We start from the raw sequence: 21652 nt of genomic DNA on the forward strand, positions 1-21652 counted from the left end.
TAATAAAGATAATTAATTTATATATTACACAACCTTAAACAACTATTTATTATGAGTTAGTATATAAATTATAATTGGTACATGGAATTATGCTATAGAGTATAGATCATATCTAACAAGTCAAAATTACTTTGGAACAATGTTAATATGTAATAAACAATTTGTTAAATATATAAATATGAGTGCGTTACAAAATCAGTCAAACTAAAACATTAAATTAAATGCATGCATTTATAAGCAAATTAAGCGTTGATAAGAATATGTACAACGGTGAAATGGTATTGTTATATAAGTATATAACTTTATTATATTATAAATGTAATGCGTTTTTGATCAACGACAACGAGTTTGTATAGTTAAATCATATTATTGTCGTTTTTCTTGAACCTGTGAACAGATGTAACATCCAAGTATGTTAGAATATTGAATTAAAACGTTCTGGTAAAATCTAATAATATTGTCTATGACCAATGGAGTACATTTTAATATAACTAATTGGCGTATAATATATGATACAAAGGTGAGCGTTAATTAGTAAAAAAGCTATTTTTCAAACTTTTTAATTCGATTAGTTAGTTATTTTATTTTTATTTTAAACCTGATAACTTACCTAGATTAGTTGTTCATTCTAAAAATTATATTTGTTCAGTTAGTTTGAAAAAATATGTATACATTAAATGGAAATCATGTTTATAATAATCTAAAATTGTAGTTAAAATAAAAAAAAAGTTCTTTTAATCATGTCGTAGAAAATATTTTAAATAAAGGAAAAATAATCAATACATTTTGAGTTAATAATTTAGTATACTTAGATACGAACAGGAAATTTGCTTAAACCATTACAATATGCAATAAGAGAAGCAAGTAGTTAGATTAACCTATTAACAAAATGTTTATAATTATTGAAAAAAATTCAAAGTTGCACGTATATTATAGTACTTTTCTAAATGATAGTAAAATAAATATTAACTTAATATTTTTAAATTTAAAAATTTTTTTTTATAACTTTTAACTTAGAAGTTTTAACGTTTTAAAACTAACTAACTCTAGCTATTTTTTTTTATTAACTTGCCCACCTTTGATGTGATGTATATGATGAACGTGATAAATATAATGTTCATAAATTAAAGGTAAAATTAACAGAAAAATCATAGAATTTAAGTGTAATATACAGTAATATTATTTTATATTTTATATATATATATATATTATACACACATACACACGTGCGCACATAAGCACACAATCGCGCGTACATACACACACACACACACACACACACACACAAATAATAAAAATATTAATACTAAAAAGACAATAGCAATAAAGTAGGTAATAAAAATAAAATATTTCACACGTCCATACAATATAATAATCACATTATCTTATACAATTTCGTCTTAAGATCCATTGTTGTACAGTCTTGAATCGAAAGATTCGAACATTTTTTATCGAATATCCGTCATCAAAAAAACAATCATAGTAATAATTACAAATTACAATATTAATGATAATAATAATAATAATAATAATAATAATAATAATAATCAGTATTGAGAGAGCTTTTCAACTTCTTGTTTAAGGATCGTACTGGTTTTGTACCTTTTGAGGTTGATAGCCCCAGACAAATTTGTTGAAATATTCGCCAACTATGTATAAGACAGATGTGTACACAAATGTGCCAAGGAAGAAAAGGCATCTCAATGGCAGGTTCAACTGAGTAAGAATCGGATATACCCACATATGGCACTGACTATATACAATATGAATCCTGTAAATTATACAAAAAAGTCTTTTTAATTTATAGGTGTAATCTAAACTTAAAACGATAATAGTAAATGAGTAATTTACTATATTTTCTTAGTCCTTATACAAATAATAATAACTAACTACTATAGATTACTTGTATGTATCTATAAGACTATAACTATCGCAAGCTATATAAATATTATAATATTAATATAATTATATGACTATATGAATAAAATTATGCAAAATATTTCAAATAAAATACGAGTACTTTACATTATACAATATAACTTTACTGTGCTAACCATAATTTATTTTGTATTTCAATGATTTTAAAGTAAGTTTAATTTATTAAACGTAAATACTAAATTCATATCTTATATTTAGTTGTAAATTTATAAGTAATATTTAAACTATATAAATGTAAAATAGTGAATTTTTCACATTTTATGAGTTATGAATTGTGATAAATGTAATAGGAAAAAAATATGAACATGACTTTATTAAAATTTGAAATATTTTGTAAACAAGTACCGCATACTATATATAGTTTGACAAATTCTATATGTAATTGCAAAACAATACACAGGTCAACTTAATAGCTTTATAATATTGACCCTGTTTAAAACTAAAAAAAAAAAAAATGTTTTAATCTTATATCTATGTAGTGTTATGTAATATATTTTATAAATTATATTAATTTATAAATAACGGTATAAGAAGTTATCTCTACTTAATTTATGTCATTTCGTGTGAGAATGTCCAAATTTAAAAGTTTTTATAAATTAATGAAATAAAAAATTAGACATTGGTCTTACACTCTTACAGGCATAGATGAAAATATCAAAGAACTAAGAAGGGCTAATCATGTTCTAAGTGTTGTATAATCTAATCCCTCCCCTATCCACAAAAAAAAACTGAAGATTTTACATATTTACAATATTTTTTTAAGACATTTTTTGATGCCGGATAAGCATCATAAGAGTTCAATATATACCTAAGCTTTAGCCTCCAAAAATTGTAAATACTATTTGCATCTATGCTTACAAGAATTACAACACTAACTTTAAAATTAAAATATTGATTCATTAATTTTTTCCAAGTACCTATCTAATACTACAACATAGGCGGAAATAGAGGTATCGTTTGAAATACTCGTACTACGTACAGTATTGTAAAAATATAATTATGGTTAGTGTTAAAAAATTATTTCTTTATTATGGCAGTCGGTTGCTGTTCATAAAGAACTTCAAAGAAAATAAAGAAATTTTTTTGTTCAAAATATTTAGCAATATTATCAGAGAATTATTCTATAAACATTCAATATAGTATCCTTCCCCCACCAATTTCGCCATTACACTACACACATTGAGTTTTAAAGTATGTATATTTAAAATACAATTTTAAAAGGTGATTATATGAATATTTTTAGGTCATATCAACTTGTTACTTCAATGTTAATATTATATAGATAAATGAAATATTTATTAGTTGTATTTGTTTGTTGTCATTCGTTCATATTTCTTGTTTTTTAAATTATAAAATAAATAAACATAAGGTAACAAAAATAATGAAAAACAACCAGATAACTGGTAAAAAAAAAACTGGTAATACCATTTGGCGTATGCAGTAATGACTATAAAACATGGATTTTATATATTAAAAAAACTGAAGTATGTAAATATTTATGTTGTTATTTTTCACAAAATATGCATTAAAAAATATGTTAATTATTTAACAAAACGTTTTTATTCAACATTATAGTTTAACATTTATAATAAAAATGAAAAGTATCAGTTTAAAAATTGGATTAACAAACTATAGATTAATAGATTATATAATATATATGGCGATATTAAAGATCGTTTAACCATTTTTCTTATATTATATTACGACGTTCTCTATTACAATTTACGACAGATTCACAGATTGAACATAGGTATTCCTATAGAATCATGGTTATTATAAATATGCAAATACAAAAATACGAAATATTTAAAAAAATATTAAGATACTTATTCGTATAACATTCAAGAAAATGTATTCAAAATATGTGAAAATATCATGTTATAAATAATAATGAATAAGTTTTATTTTACTTAGAGTATATTGAAACGTGCTAATTTTTAATATGATTTAATGAACTATGCTGTATTTATATATAATTCAAGTAATTCAACGCCCTAGTAGTTATAAAATTATGAAATATTTAATGCAAATTCTGAACTATTTACATTTTTATGGTAGATTATGATTCATAAAATTATTTTGTAATTTCTAACTAACTTTATCTAAATTATAATAAAATTATATTTTACCAGTAGGTAATCTTAATAGAAATTATTGTACTTACCATATTAAATAAGATAACTGCAGACAGATATGTGTAGTCATTCCGAAAATACGGGATGGATATGGTCGGTAAGCGGTGACCATTTCTAAGCAGGTGAATACGAATACAAACGTATGCATTGTGTGGTTCAACCAAATTGGGAAATATAAGTCTATATCTTTAGGCATCACCAAGCTACGGTCGATAAACCACAAGCTCCAAAAGGTCGTAGACACAAACTGAAATTATTTTAATACAGTATAAGTCATAAAAAAAATTACAGTATATTGAAAAAGACTAACAAAAAACAATAAAAATATTAATATTTATACCAATTTATTTCGAAAAAAATTGATCCTGTATTAATTGTAAAATATAAAATTATAAATTAATAACAATATAACAGGACTATAGTTAATTATAAATTTAATATTATATTATATGCGATGTTCTTTTATAAACATTGGTCTAAATAACAACCATGTTAAAAAAATATTACAAAAATATTAACTACTTATAGAAATAGAAATAAATTAAATACCTTTAAAAATGGAGACTGGGTTCAGAATTGTTTTTCGTATGCAATGATTTAGCATTGAATTCAAAATACAGCGCATAATCACCATAATCTATTACAATGACTCGAATGAGCATTCTACTACTTAACGACAACACTCGAAACCAATCGGCTGTATATTGTATAGTACCTATAATAATACAGTAGAATTCTTCTAAGTTTCTGCCTTTCCATTTTTTTTAACTTTGTGAAATGAGTTCATCGTTCAGTTTTAGATATTATGATATACCCGCCATTTGACGTATTACACATTTACACTGTGAATGTTCTTAGCGGAAACATAATTTATAATCAGGAATAATTTTATTTTACTAAAGTATATTGTTCTATTATATGTCTAAATAGTATTAATGAAAAATAATTATAAACATTTAGAATGCAATAAATATTGAAGTAATTTAAAATTGGAATTGTTTCAAGTTTGAACTTTCTTTTTTGAAATTAATAAATATAATTAAATCTAATATGGAAAATAATATATAGCTTAGTAATGTTTAAATTCTTAATATTCATAGTTTTTTTAGAATCGAATAAATATTGAAATTTGATAAAGTTTCTAGGTTTTTAAAAAAAAAAAAATTATGTATGAAAACATTACTGGCGATTGGCAAAAGCACAAAATAAAATACTGAGTATAGTTTGTTTGATTTTATCCTCGATTTATTTTTAAACATATGTATATACACGATATAAATAACTTTTCAATGCTTCACAACTTAGGTTTCAAACATTACGACAATTTCAGTGGAGCCAATTTTGCATCTATTTATTTTTGAAATGTATGTTTCAACAATATGTCATACTTGGGATATTTGCCAAATACTGTGACAATAATAAGGAAGAAAACACTTCCAAAAATTATTATTTATAATCATAAATCTCAAAACTTTAACATGTATAGATGTAAGATGTATAACAGCTTTTTTAAAAAACAAATGTTTTATTTAGGGATACATTTTATATAAGTAATAATTATTTTAAAAATTGTGACCAATAACCGACAAAGAATAAATTAATAAATACTATATTTATCATATCAAGATTCAATTTTCATGGTTTAAATTCAGATATTTAGTATGTAAACATATGTAAAAATTTTCAAGTCCTTATAACTATGACTATTAACAGAACTATAACTTTAATAAGTATAAAACATTTTAGTATAATTTTAGTTGGACGTTATATTAACCGTATAGGACAGTAGACGAAACTCAGATAAATTAAAAACACAATTTATGATTGGCCGATTCCAAACAATAGAGAAAAAATTCGAATTAATTTTCTTCGAATCGGTAATACGAGGTAAACACACAAATTTCTAATGGCCTGAGACAGGAACCTCCCCAATGTATAACTAAACAACCTGTGGTATTAATCTAATAGTTAAACACATAACAATAATAATGCTATAAATCTATCAACAGTAAACATCTAAAATACGATCAATTTCTTAAGAACTGATCTTTATAATAATATTTTTACAAAACATAGTTTTAAGTAAAAAAGTAATAATATAAATCATAATTGTACCTAATTGGCTATTTAATCGTCATTAAAAAAAAGTTACAACATTTAATAATATTCAAAATCTAAAACATAATAGTATTTTATGTATTCACCATATGATTGTAAACCCTTTCCATCATTATTGAATATTCTAAAACTAATAAAGTAATAACCTTTAACATTGATTTTTAAATTCAATAAAAAAAAAATACAATATATGCATAACTATAATATATTCTTTGCATATCTGACTAATTAATATTAAATTAGTTATTTGAAAATTTGTATAAAGTATGATGATAACCAAGGTAAAGCGATATTTTCTTATTTTTCTTTATATTATTTCGAAGGACATATAAAAATGATTAATAAACCATAATTAACAAATAATAACCATAGTCCATAACCCAAATAGTCATGAATTCACTAACAAATATTAAACAATTTTACTTAAGATAGTAATTTATATATTATATGTCATGGTTCAATGTCGAGGATTTTTACTTTTTTATTCTTTTATTTTTTACATGTGAATGTTCTGTATTACTTTTTCTTTACTTATTCCTAGGCTCTTAAATAATTATATTTTATTCAAACACCCAAAACTATATTGTACCATTGAAATACTATATATATAGTCAATGCTTCAATCTATATTTTAGTAGATTCGAAGTAATAAGAACTTTAATACTATCGAATTATGACGTATTATGAGTATTATGGCGTATATTATTTGACGACGTATAAATTAATAATTATTATTTAAACGCATTTTGTTGCATTAGTTCATACAATTATAGGTCATTGTAAACTGTATAAATGATAAAAAAAAATAATTTGTAATATACGTCATACTATGAAGTGAATACCTTCATACTTCATCAATTGAAGTTTAAATCATAAATACAAAATACAATAACTATACTCATTGGGCAGGTTACTGTAATTTGAATTCAGTAATAAATCATTGCTTACAAAAAACGATGCTAAACGGAGATTGTCTACCAGCTTATATATTTTTAAGGATCTTTTATTATTTATTTTGCTATTAGTGATTTATTTTTTGATTAGTTATACACTTTTACGTTTATACAGTAAAGTTGAACAAATTTTTTCCAAAAACAAATCACATATTATAATATTTCATATACCTACCTAATAGTGAGAAGCGAAACCGAGGCATAATGCAAATTGGTTCTTCTGTGTACGAGTAGATAATATGTAGAATCGGCGCGTTTTCTCGTTGAACAGAATATTATATTACTTAATAATACTCGTATTTTGTCAATCAACGTACCAAAGACAGGTAAGTTAATGGTATAAATAATAGATTAAAAAGAGCTAAATATTTTCGAAATTGTATATTAATTGTTTTTTGTGATGTCAAAAATTTAAATTCAAACGCGTATTAAAAAAAAATGTGCTAATATATTTTTAAATCACTGTAAGTAAAGATTATTATATGAGTATAATGGACATTGCTATAATTTTATAATAATTAGTCAGTTTTTATACATTAAGTAATTTTTATCAATAGGATTTTTTTAAACAAATCCGTCACAAGAAATAAGTAAAACTAATATGGATCTCGAGTCCATAATGGTTTAAAATAAACTTTCTAAATAGAACGTACATTTATAATATAATATAAGGAATGGTAAATAAGAAGAATCTGCAGGAATTGCCATTATGGGAAGATAAAATATAAATCAATATATAAGTTATAATTAGTGTTAACAACATTCATATTTAAATGGCATATTGGCATGTATTTATTGCCGATATGTATATTATGTATACTCTTTATCCCAAAATATATTTATAATATTTAAATTATTGATAATTATCCATACAACTTAACACTAAAAATATTAAAATTATGATTAGATTTAATATTTTTACTTACCATACTTAATGGAAAAGCAACGCTGGCGAAGAAAAAGCTTTTTACTTGAACTAAGGTTTCCAAGACCGATGATTTAGAAGGGAAAATCAACGGGAAAACGTCCACGATCAAAGCATAAAGGAAAAACAATGCTTGAAAACACTATACAAATAAAATAAATACAAATTAATGCAAAGTAATTAAATTAAACATAGGTATATATTGTTTATATCATAATAAAAAAATTCGTAATAAGTAATTAACAATAAGACATATAAAACATAATTGTAAAAAATATATATTTATCAAATTTCTGATATTTAATAAGATTTTTAGATTTTTAGATAAGCAAGGAATGTATCAGTTTTACAGTTATTTTAATTTTTGTATTTAATGCTTAATGCTTTCAAATGAAAGAGTGCTTAAAAAATTTCACTTATAGGACTAGTATAAATTGGAAACTAAGTCTAGGTGGTATATTTAAAAACATTTTTCAATTTTATTAATAATTTATCTAATCTACTGCTAACTGTGGTTATTACTGAGCTTTACTCCAGTAACGTATCCTAGTTTTTACTTTGAACCAGTTTAAAAGATGGCTGATAATTTTTACACAGAAGGGGCTTATAACTAGGATCCCTCATCAGCACGCAGCACCATCACCCTGGGTATACAGCATTTTAGACTTTTTCAGAAACCTTCATACGAATTACAATTTTAAATTTTAATACATGGTTACATGCAACATATCTATTAATGTATTATGTTGTATTGTTGTATATAACATTATTATTAACGTATGAAAGTAGTATAGTACCATAATCAATACTATACTGATATATTATGTACACCCAGAAAGTATATAACAATGATACCTGGATTTCTGCTTAACACGAAGTTTAGACAAGATATACACTAAACAATATTAAAAGTTATCCCAAATCATATTCTATTATATTCAATATTAATAGTAGGTAGTATTAAAGCGAAGTTCTGGGCTATTGTTATTTATTAGTTATAAATTATAACTTTTCCTAAGAATTAACCAACTAAAGTAAATGTATTTTTAATTCAAGGTTTTAAAACCGTGTGAAACTAGAATACAATTATACGATATTATAAACAAAATAGTACATATATACGATTGATTTATCGGAGGTTACGAAAAAATGCATATACTATGTATCTATAAAATTGGTATTCTTTATTATTAGGTACTTATGTTTTATCTACACGTTTATTTACAATTGTACTAAGTAGCTATATGCAGTATTGCAGTATATGACGTATTCATATACATACGATATTTGTACTTGATTACATACAATTTACAAACTATTTTGCTCTATGATGAATAAAAAAACACGATTATACTGTAACGAAACAAATTACTTTAACACAGCAATATACGAAGAATTTATATATATATAGAATATGTTTATTATATGTATAGTATATCATATACGGCTATACAGTATAACATATATTTATATTTTTTTCGAATGTTATTTTGTAATTCCATTATTTCATTATTTTAACTGTTTTTTTTTTTTGTTAACGCACACGCACCTAGCGTGCGTGTGTTAATAAGTACACTGCAATTATACTATTCAACTAAAAAAAAAATTCGTTAACTTTTCAATAACAATTTAATAAATACCGTGGACATTTGGAATCAATCTTTAAACATAATTTAATCACCAAATAACAATCATTATTTTAATTCTGATACGGACACGCTGCAAAAACCACAACATCGATTAATGATATTAATTTATATAATATATATACTTTTATTTATACACTATCGTCTACTCGTCTGTTATCAAAATTTGAAAAAGTATATATAATATTTTAGCTAAGTTAGTTTGTGTTTTATAATAATATACTATTATATTGTCTGTGAATCGTGAGTGTGTCCTTGGACATTCTTAAATTCGTAATATAATAATTTGCCATTCATTCGCCTACTCGAAATGTATATATTTAAACATAGACAGTTGTAATGACTGATAAAATACCATTGAATTAGGATGAATAGAATATAATTTACCTCAGCCACTACATTTTATCCATTATAATTTATTAAAAATTATGTAATAGTATACGCATGAATAATAGGTAAGTAGGTAAATTGTATTATGAAAAATAATGAATTTGAGACATATTTATAAAATACAGAAGTATAGCTAAATAAATTAATAAATAAAGAACAATAAAATTGTATGTAATATTTTTTTTATCAAACACACATTCACTAGTCAATGCTAAACTTGATACATAACACAGCGACATATATAAATTAGTAAGGTTAGTTTGAAAATGATATACGGGTGTAGACTTATATTTAAGAGTAGTAAAAATGCTTCATTATTTTTATCTTTAACATTCCTATATTTCTAAATAGAATAATTATAAATTCCAGATCGATTTTAATGATTTTTCGATTATGCTATTATAAGTAGGTTACTGTATCTATAATAATTTTCATGTTGGGTTACCGTATGGTAAGCAAAGCTACTGCATATTTGCATGTGTATATAGATTTCGTTTAATTAGTAGTCATAATAATTGAAATAGATTAAGTATATACAAACCTACATTTGATAATATAATGAAACAAGTAACAACTGACAACATGGTATATTAAAGTGTTTATGTTCGAAAAGTTACACGTACCTATGCAGTATGTAGATCGAGTATAATACCAACTATTATTGCATTATATTTATCTGTGGGTCATGAATATTTATAAAATTATAATATCTATTAGTTTTTTACTCGAATATATTCTGTAACAATTTATTTAAAAAAATAATCAAATAATACACCAAACTTATAAGTCTGATTCTCGTGATCGAAATCAATTCTTGGTGAATCAAGAATAGAAGTTGAATAATGTATGTATTGTATATATGAGTAACATATTATTACTTTCACTACATAGTCGTCTTACTCGTTTTTGCGTTATGGTAGTTGTTATGATTATAAAATAAAACTATTACGTATACGAAGACTGAAAATTAAAAGTAAAATCACCATTTACGTTATAATTATAACCTAATTTCAGCCTAAACAAATGTTTAATAGTTGCTTTTAAATTTTAATTACCTACTTAACAATTTATCAAAACAAAGACCAAAAAATAAAATAAAATAATAATAATGATAACATAAATAATAAATATACTAATATACATATTACATGTTATAATCGAACAGAAACCATAGAACTATTACACTAATAGTGTAACAATTTAAGTATAACTTGATTAAATAAGTTTATCAAAGAAATTTTTAAGAAGAGTATACTTTGTATGTCTTTTGTCTACTTATAATTTTCGAAAATATGTTGATTTTTGATAACCTTTTACTAATTAAGTTTAAGTGCATACCCGACAAACAATAAAACCTTAGATATAACTACAACTAAAATTATTTATATATTTAACTAATATAATACAGTTATATACATATACATAATTTGCGTACATAAACTTGGCTCCAAATTATTAAATGAAGGGTTTGTTGCAAAATATAATAATATAAACTGTCGAGTCAGTTTGAACACCGTATAATGTTGAACAATTTACATATCGTAAGTCATGTTGGACCTTGAAATAGATTATTATAAACCGTAAAAATATTGAAGTCTACTGATTGATTTTCTCACGTGTGGTACATTTGAAACTTATAAACTTATAATTAACAATTCTACATTGTTAGCTTATGTTTTGAAGCTTAAAATTGTAAATAGGTACAGTATTTACTGTTTATATAATTTCCCTTAATACTGACCACAACATTTTACGGTTCATGATCACGTATCACCACTAATAACTGTATGTGATTGATTAATTTTCAATCTAAAATAAACATAAGCATGCAATATGCATATGTCATATAATAAAGATTTTTGAAACAGATAGTTCGCTTTTACCTCAGATTTTACATTTCTTCTCCCTTATTACTTTTTAAGTTTTTGCAATATTCCACCAACTAGTGAGAAATTCGAAAATCTAGGTATATATTATGGGAAAAATTGCTTATTTATAAAGGTGCTCGGATGCTTTATGAAAATTTTAAGTTTTTAATATATTATATAGTTCAAAAATTTGATTTAAGCAATACATTTTAAAACGAGTAACAATGTGATTTAAAATCGGTCGATTTTATAATCGACGTGTATATCCAATAATTGTTAAATTATATTAGATTAATATTTGAATTAAACATATTTTTAAATTACATTAAGCTAACTAACAATGATTTTTCAAAATTCTGTACTTAAGTAAACAAGTTAAATATTTATCGATTAAAAACCAAGATTTCTGATCTGTATATATGGGATTATTTCAAAAGCATAAAATTTGTGAGATTTTATAAACTAGGTAGGGTCCTATATTACTTAGGAAGCGGTTTTTATAATTTATTTGAAATTTCCGAGTTTCTCGAATGTAGATGGAGATTATATGAAATATTAGTGATTTTTAGTACCTACTGTATACTGTATAGGTATTCTCGAGGGTACTCTTTTTATCTGAAATAGTGTTTAAAAAGTTAAATAGAAACTATATGAAGACACATTATTTTAAAACTGAGATAAAATTCACTGTTAAAATATTATTTATGCAACTAAACATAATAGTACTAACTTTTGAGTCAAGATAATCCTCATTTAGATCTAAACCCTAAGGCAATTTCCAAATATTAATATTTCAACTTTTTTTTTATTTATGTCTGTACAAGTGTCTGTCGATTAAAAAAATTAAAATGTAATTAGAAATTTCTGGTTGAACTTAATTTAAAAATCAAAATAATTAAATTTAGAATTATTTAGAACAAATAAATATTGTTTTAAATATGTACTTATTTTATTTGCATTTCTGGTGGTCAAATGGAAACGAATCCGAGGTTTATGGTCGAGGGTACATATACAGTATATAAATTTATATATGTATTAATAAAAACTCACAAACACAAAAATACCTACAACTTAAATTAATTTCCTACATTTCTATTATTAACTCCAAAAGGGTCGATGGGGAGAAATTTGACAAGGGTCTCGGATTTTAGTAAAAATTACTACCACATTTTATAAATATCTGTTATTATTTCCTTAATCAACCCTATCGCATTATATTACATAGCGTTTACTAATAACGTTAATAAATATATCGTAATTTCGACTCCTGTAAAGATAAGTCATTTAAGGGGGAGGGGGGTTAAAGTGTATGCATTCACACTTTTTTGTTTTGTACTATAAAATAGCAAATGGAAAAAGACAAAATATAAAATAAATAAACACAATAATAGGTATGCCTGATAATGATTTTATAATTATCTGCAAACACTTAAGATCTGACAATTGAAAAACTTAAATGATGCACCAACTCTTATTGTTCAATAATAAATTCGAATTTAAGACTAACGAAACAGTTTCAAAAATGTCTAGTTGAAAAATGAAATGTAGGTACACATAAATGTTCCACACACGATGTTTATGTGCAACAAAAGAGTAAAACATGAAACGTGTGAAAACGGCAAATGCATTATAAATATATATAAAAGTATAGTTTATCATTCTAAATTCGATTTACTTACTCCGTCCAAAAACGTGAGGTATTTGAATTTGCCGCCGAACGCGTCGTCGATGGGATTCACGTGCGTGGGTATGTTGACATAAACGTAATTATAGTAGACGGAGAAGACGAACGTGATAGTGCCGAGCACGTGCACGGCGACATTGGCGACCGTTAGATACGACGTCAGACTCATGACGGCTATCCGTGTTTATAGGGTGTATGGAAAAAATCGGCGGAGTCGCGTCTAAAGCGTAGTGTATATTATTATGAATATGAAATGCGATTTAATAATATCGTTTGGCCGTAGACGTCGATAATATCATACGGTCACGAGCAGAACGGAATTCAAGCCCGTGCACAGCACGCAAAGCCAACGGGCAAGTATGTGATAATTTGGGCAGCAAAATCGGAATAATATACACGAAAACGCGATGTACAATCGAGGGAGTATCGCGGCACGGGATAGGAACGAGACGATCGCACCCAACGAACGGACGAATGATCACTAAACAGTAAACACTAAACTGCAAAATGAGTAATGACCGTCGCAACTCGCAAACGCCTTCAAATAACAGTCGTTGGCGAGCGTGCGTCGAGCTGCGCGCGCTCGTGTTTATGTCGTGTGTGTGTGTGTGTGTGTGTGTGTGTGTATGTGTGTGTCATGTGTCGCGTGTGTGTGTGTGTGTGTGTGTGTGTGTCTGCCGTCACAATCGTCTTTGGCGCCGTAGTGGTCGGGTGCGAGCGAGAGGCCGCGCACGCGCGCTACTGGCGGAAGGGCACGTCCCGAGTCCCGTCCGTCTGTCGCCGATCGTCTCTTTACGTCCGTTGTAATAATAACATTATTATCGTGTAGGGAATATAATATAAATTACGAGTTGAATATTTTAATGTATTAATAAATGTAATGTGGCTAATTAATATAGTATAAATTAAACGCTGAAAAATTACCATTTAATAATTACTATTAATTTTGTGTATACTGTATTGTAATAATATTATTACTTATTAGCTCTATGACGTTGACGTATGATGGCAGTGTACTGTGATACGCTTAGACTGTATACCATAGACTTCTCCAAAATCATGCCATTGTTATTTATAATGATAAATAATAACTATGATTATAAACCTTTAAAATTCTGTTAAGTTTTGTTGGTTAGCCTTTCTCCTATAAAGAGTAGCATTTTACTAAGACATCATCCCAGCATCCGCATGTTGTCTAAGTTGTACAGTTGTACAACGTAGCAAGTCTGAGTTTAGCAAAACAAATTTTGTATTATTATTTATTAAGTATTAACTTTTAAAGGTAAGAACATTATCTGTTTGTAACTTTGTAAGTTGGTTTGCGTGATATTTTAATTAATTAAGGTATGAGTAAGTAGTAGGTTATTATTGGTAAGTATGTACAATATTATGATAATTTTGAAATGCTTATAACAGCACGCTTATTAAAAATTAAAATATCATATAGAAGACCAACTTTGCAAGTAATTTTCTAATCTTTAAGCTAAATAACAGATTAGTTTACTCTAATGTTATAGCTAACAACACAAAATTGGTTCTGTTGATTGCAAATTAACTATGTTGAACGTTTATAAGTTTGAGACAACACAGTGCTGCAGTGGCGCAACTATACCGGTTGTGAGTGTTGGATCACTGGGACCCATATAAACGGACATAAAAAGTGGCTCCCGTTCAAACAATAGTTTGTTTCAGTATTCCATTAATATTTTTACAAAATATTTTGATAACTGAAAAAAAATTACGAAATACGTAGGTACAATATATATTATTTAATAATAATAATAAAGTACATTTATCCTAAAATTATAGTGAGCACAATGTAGTAAAATAAAATATAAAATACAAGTAAGTATATATAATATTATACTTAATATATTATTTACTATCTGCAGTGATCGGCAAACTCATATATTACTGTATATAATTATTGTAGTAAGTATACAGTCAATTTATTGCTAAAAATGTGTGGGTAATCACCAATCGATATTCGATATAAGTTATGACTTATGAATATATATTATTATACTATGCAACGACTTATTCACGTATGGATCGGTGATAACAATAGCAAAAACCTTATATATATCATTAAGTATAAGACGTGTAACTTATACTTTGCAGGTGTTCTTTTAAATTTAAAAAAAATCTTCATACACAATCATTTAATTGATTTAAAACAACTTACTTTGAAATTTTCAAACATTATTATTTGTAAGATAATGACGAAGCATTATATCATAATAAATGTTTTTGAAATTGGAAAAAAAAATAATTAGTAATTATGTATCAAATTTGTAAATTCACAACTTTGATTTATCACTGCATAAAATTTAAAAAGATATAATATAGGTATACAATATATTTAATTAATTTTTTTGTTAGTCATGCTTCTGGTACTTAAATATACCATTACAGGGTAACACGCATCATTACTTTTTTACACAGAATGTGTGCAAAACAAAGAAATCATTCAACAAAAATCTTTATAACTTTAATATATTTACAAAGTAATAGCCATTAGGTATAATTTATAGTATTAAAAAAATTTGTTAGTATAATATCTATTTACATTGTAAATAAGATATTAGTAAACAATCACCTAAAACTTAACAATAATTTTCGTAATTTTTTTTTTTAATATTAAAAAAAATTATATTAATTTTATATTATAAAATATGTTAGAATTTTATTAATTGATAATTTATCAACCTCAAATTTTGTTTACACGGATAAATAAAAAATACTAAAAACTTTAAATTAGGGTACTTTATTAAAAACAATACTAGCCTGGGTCCCAGATCCCAGTGGCCCACTTTGACTAGTTATTATACGCCACCGAATATATTGAAATGATGAGTGTGAGGTATTCTCTTAAATGCATTATTATTATTTATGCCTGTTGTATGTACATTATTTATTTTAGTTTGGAATAGTTAAGATTGCAAAATTCGAAATAATATCATAAAAAATATTCATCTTATCGCGGATATTATTTAATTATATAAAAAAACCAAAACAACAGCACTATACAAGTTACGTATATCATTATATTATTATGCATTTATAATTTTATATAATAATTTATAGTATGACTACGTCTATCTGTTTTATAATATTGATACAGAAGTACACTGGTTCAAGCCAAAACTGGTTTCATATTTTTACACATTTTGTTTTGCAAGTCCGCAATGTTGATCAACGAGTTAAACGTGGCGTGATTTATAAAAAAAATTATATTGTATCAATTTCCTGATGTATCTAGCTTATATACCAGATTTCCGTGCGTCATAAACACTTATAAAATAGGCACTTATACTGTAGTCAATAATATACATTATACGTGCATGTTATACTACTTATACAGTATATTATAATACAAAATCTCGATTCTCGAGTCTCGGCAACGAAGTAAACATAATCATTGTAACTTGTAATAGGTAATATAGCCAATAGGTAAACATATTTTGTTATTTGATTTTAATCAGATATAGACAAGTGTTAAATGTGAACACGCAAGAAGTATAATAACTATAACTAGATATTATTTTGTTTTGCGTCACTTAAAACAAGTTGCAAAAATAAAATCACAATGCCGTTGGGCATCCAAGAATTATAACCTATAGGAAGACTTATTAATATTAAGAAACTATCATTTTTGTCATAACATTCTTTATTATTGTTTTATAGCCTAGCTATTACTTTAAAATAATTCTGTAGATCGATCATCTGGTATTCTCATACCATTATACATTGATGTAGTCATGTATAGGTTAATTATAATGGGGGTGATTTCAAATAGTTCATAGGCATTGTTTATATTACCATATACGATATACCTTGAACCTTTTGATGAATATAGTTTTATTATTATTTTATAGATTTAACATTATAAAATGTTTAATAAATTGTACAGCAATGAATTAACAGAATTTAAAATGTCTTGGTAAAAATAAAATTTAGAGAGCTAAAACCGTTTGCGACTTTATTAATATATAAATTGTAATTTAAACTAATATTTTGGTGATATAAACATTTATTTGAATCACTAGAGTATTTGAAAAAACAAGAGAAAAAATAAATTTATTGGTTGTAGTGGATGGACATAATAATATTATAAATAAAATAAAATAAAAATAATATAATATAACATATTACTTTACTATAAAAAGAGTCAGGAGATCCTTGGATATGTCAAGAAAGATTCTACTGAGAGAGGCTTACATAGTTTGTCTGGCCTATATAGGTATAATAAGAAGTTATCCTTGACATTTATAGTTGAGATTTTTGATCTTAAGGGCGCAAAATGTCTCTAGTGAATAATAAATAATATATTACATTTTATGTTGCAGTGAATACTCGAAATCAGATTAAATCAGAATTCAAACCAAGAATAACTGGTGTATAAAGTTATGGCTTATGGGTGTTTGTAAGAATTCAATTTTTCTACAGTATGGGGACACCTAATTTTTACTAATTGCTATACCTACACTAAAAATTTTAACAATTTTATCCATAGGTAAGTACCTAATTATTACTAAATTTTCAGTAACAACTAGTTCTTACAAATGACCTCGCAGTAAATACTAGTTTTATTCTTATTTTTAGGTAGATAGACAATTTTATTTATTGACAATTTTATCGAGTATACGAATAATTATATTAGTTTTTATAACTATATAGTTTAGAATGTTTAGATGTATCTATAGATAACAATGACAAGTGTAGTTGATGGTCACACTTTATTGATAAATTTAATTAGCAATAAATAAAATAATAATGTTATCTTTGAATAATTGAATTAATTACTGCTGTATGGGTGTTAACTGTTCGGTAGTGATTTGACAATTGATATATCACATTATCACGTGCATAGCCGGATGAAAAATGTTTATTCGATTATTCGATACTAATAATTATGAACATTTAAATGAAAAGAACGATTTTTAAATGAATTTATAAATATGGAATATTCTCATTTTTTATTTTAATTTTAACCAAATACAACAATAGTGAGTTATTCAGGAAGTTAAAAAGGTCAAAAACATATTAGTTAAAACTACAATGCAATATAAGCATAAAAAATGATTCGATAGCATATAGATTAAATAATAAATATACTATATATATGTTACAGTAAATGATGTTAAACATTAAAATAACGTTATTTTCTAGTAAATAACAATAATTACCTAACAAACTAGTGATTATCGTGGTTTATTATTTTTTGGGTTTGATTATTGATAATTTCTACATACGATGGAAAGTGTTGTTATATAATGTTATCTTAATGGTATTAGATACCTACTAGACAGTATTACAGCCGCAGTAGATAGAACTTCGGGCTTAGATATTCTGTAATATATAAATACAGCATAAATAAGCTTAGTGGGGTTTACTAGTGTAGGACTTTATTGTAAATATAATAACTATTATAGATAATATTTTTGTCAGTTATTCGCGGTACGCATCGGATATACATTGCTATTATATCGTCATATTATTTTTGTATGTTAAAATATTCGTAAAACATTGTGTTAATTTTTTTTATTAATAAAATTCAATATGGATGAACTTGAAATGGAAAACAAATTTAACAACATTATATCTGATATAATTTAAAAAAAAACGTAGTGATAATAACTCCCTTTCTAACCATTGATGAGTACAATATTCATATTGAATACAACCAATAAATGCACCTGTCGAGTGGTTGGGAAATTATGCAATTCTAAATGTCATAGTTCATTATCATGTGAAAATAAATAATAATAATATAACAGTTTAAATACAAATAACATGATTAACTAATATTGTTTGAAATTAACGTAAATCCTTAGTAATTAACGTTATAAACCTTGTAAAATATTCAATAATATCTAATAACGTTAATTGCTAGTTAATAACGTTAATATAAATTTAACATCCTTTACTGTAACATATATATAAATAAAACATTATTCGTAGGTATAGGTACCTAACCTACTTTATAGCTTTTATGTATTTTATTTTATATTTTTGATTTATTTAAAAATGTTATCTATTTATAGGTATTATAAATCTATAGTATTACGGTATTTGTAAAAATATTTTATTATACATTTTGAAATAGTCAGTGCTGGACATAGGTTGCGAAATGCGGATGCGCGACAACCGTAACCGGTAATGTGACTGATGACGACTGCGAAAGTGACCCGTGCGATGATGTGGACGTATCCGAGTTGGGTCCGAGATAACATTTATGATAAAGATAAACAACTAATTGGGTCCGTCTATAAAAACGGTAACACACTAATTAGGTCCCATTATAAAAACTGTACCACCAGGCTCCTACGTAAGGCGGTTGGCCTAGGATGGCAAGCTAAGAAGTATATTATAATAAACTGTCGTACAAGGAGCGGGTGACCAATATTATAATGAATAAACCAATTAATTTATATGCACATTTTAACATTTTTTACTATATATACCTAATGATATTTTTTTAAATTTTACACTATATACCTACTAATATTAACATTTTAACATTTTTTACTAAACTCAAAAAAAAAAATATATAGAAGTGCAAAAAAATATTTTTAATCATACCTCAGTTCTAATTTATAGATCACTGACAGTCCTAAGTCTGTAAAAATTAGAAGGGAAATGTTTTTTTGCACGGACTCAACTAGTGTAGTACCCTAAAATATCCCGGACCCAATTAGTTTTGTACCTGAAAAACACCGGGACCTAACTAGGTTAAATAAGGGTCTCCCGGACCCAACTAGTAAACGCCGGATGATGTCGTGCACTTGAATGACAGCGGTGGCAACGGGCGATGACGGAGACTCGGGCGAGTGCACCTACAGTAAAGTGCAACAGCTGGAACGAATGGCGGTCGGCCACTGTCGCCGTCGACGTTGACATCCGTGAGTTACCGGTGAGCAGTGTTGATGCCCAACATCCTCGTGTCCGTCGCGCCGACAACCGAAGCCGATCACAGTCAAGCGGTATCGATATAAAATAAATGTCGTCCTGCATCGCAATAACCGATGTCCGCCAAATATGGCTGATGAAAAACACAACCGCGGAAAACGTGATCAAATAACATACCGCCTTACACGATTGTGCACTCTCGGTCTCCTCATTTTTTATGTTCATGGATCTGAGCGTCCGCCAAGCTCGACTTCTCTTTGGTTTCTTCTCTAACCCCAATCTGGGTAGCACGGCGTCGCACAACCACAATATATGTTCCTAATGACCTTCCTGAAGAGAGGGTTCGACAGGAACCAGCGTTTATTGTTGCAGTTGTACGTGCGCCGAAAATCAAAATAAATGACATCGTCGCATTGATGCCCACGAATAACAGACATCTTTTCCTTATCGTCCTCAATCGTGAGCTCGTTTACCATCTGTTTTGCGGACTCGATATCTGTCGTTGGAAGTTCGACTGGCTTTAGGAATCGATTTCCACGTAGCCGATGACCTCTATCGTCATCGTATGCTTCACGGAAGGCTCCAGCGTTAATGTCTGCTCTTCTGGGCAATCCGATGGGTTTTCTCTGTTTGGCATACACAATATTTCTGGCTATTTTTATTTGACGTATTTACCAGAACGTTTTCCATAACGGTTTCTGTCTACGTTAGAAATAAATATAAAAAAAACAAACTAATAACTAACAACTCTTTTAACTGTCTAGTGTCTATCTACCCATTATAGAGTATGAAAAGTAAATGAAATAAAAATTGTCTCTATGATATACTTATAAGGATATCGCCTTGACATCAATTAGAAATGACATAACAAAATTTCAAAATACTATAAACAGCTAATATAAGTGTAATATAAGTTATAAGTTAAAACTATGAAATAAAATACTGCGCATTTTTAAATGTTACCATTCACCTTTTTGAGAAATTTTATTGGAAAAACATTTGTAATTTTGTGTCATAAAATGGTGAATATCCATTCACTTTTATAGTAATTATTTCTTCCCAAACGATTTATTTTTTGTTGCA

General features: G+C 26.4%; 1 protein-coding gene across 2 annotated transcripts; it reads right to left on the minus strand.

The window, feature by feature from the left end:
• Positions 1-14209, minus strand: LOC132929446 (androgen-induced gene 1 protein-like). Of its 2 annotated transcripts, XM_060994799.1 has the most exons (5): positions 13653-14209; positions 8071-8211; positions 4103-4320; positions 1603-1771; positions 1-387 (listed from the first exon to the last, which is right to left on the minus strand). In XM_060994799.1, the coding sequence occupies exons 1-5, from the start codon at positions 13824-13826 to the stop codon at positions 367-369; spliced, it is 723 nt and encodes a 240-aa protein (XP_060850782.1). In that variant the 5' UTR covers positions 13827-14209; the 3' UTR covers positions 1-366. The 2 variants fall into 2 exon arrangements, with proteins under 2 accessions (XP_060850782.1, XP_060850781.1); XM_060994798.1 differs by lacking the exon at positions 1-387 and having other exon boundaries at positions 1157-1771; positions 13653-14208.
• Positions 14210-21652: the final 7443 nt, after the last annotated feature.

The sequence above is a fragment of the Rhopalosiphum padi genome, chromosome 4, assembly GCF_020882245.1.
Source record: "Rhopalosiphum padi isolate XX-2018 chromosome 4, ASM2088224v1, whole genome shotgun sequence".
Lineage (NCBI taxonomy): Eukaryota > Metazoa > Arthropoda > Insecta > Hemiptera > Aphididae > Rhopalosiphum > Rhopalosiphum padi.

Excerpts from the sequence above, each read along its gene's own strand:
- LOC132929446 (XM_060994798.1), bottom strand. The coding sequence starts at position 13,826 with ATGAGTCTGACGTCGTATCTAACGGTCGCCAATGTCGCCGTGCACGTG. Across the intron at positions 8,212-13,652 it reads ACCTCACGTTTTTGGACGGA|TGTTTTCAAGCATTGTTTTT; the intron begins GTAAGTAAATCG and ends TTATTTGTATAG. Across the intron at positions 4,321-8,070 it reads TTGCTTTTCCATTAAGTATG|TTTGTGTCTACGACCTTTTG; the intron begins GTAAGTAAAAAT and ends AAATAATTTCAG.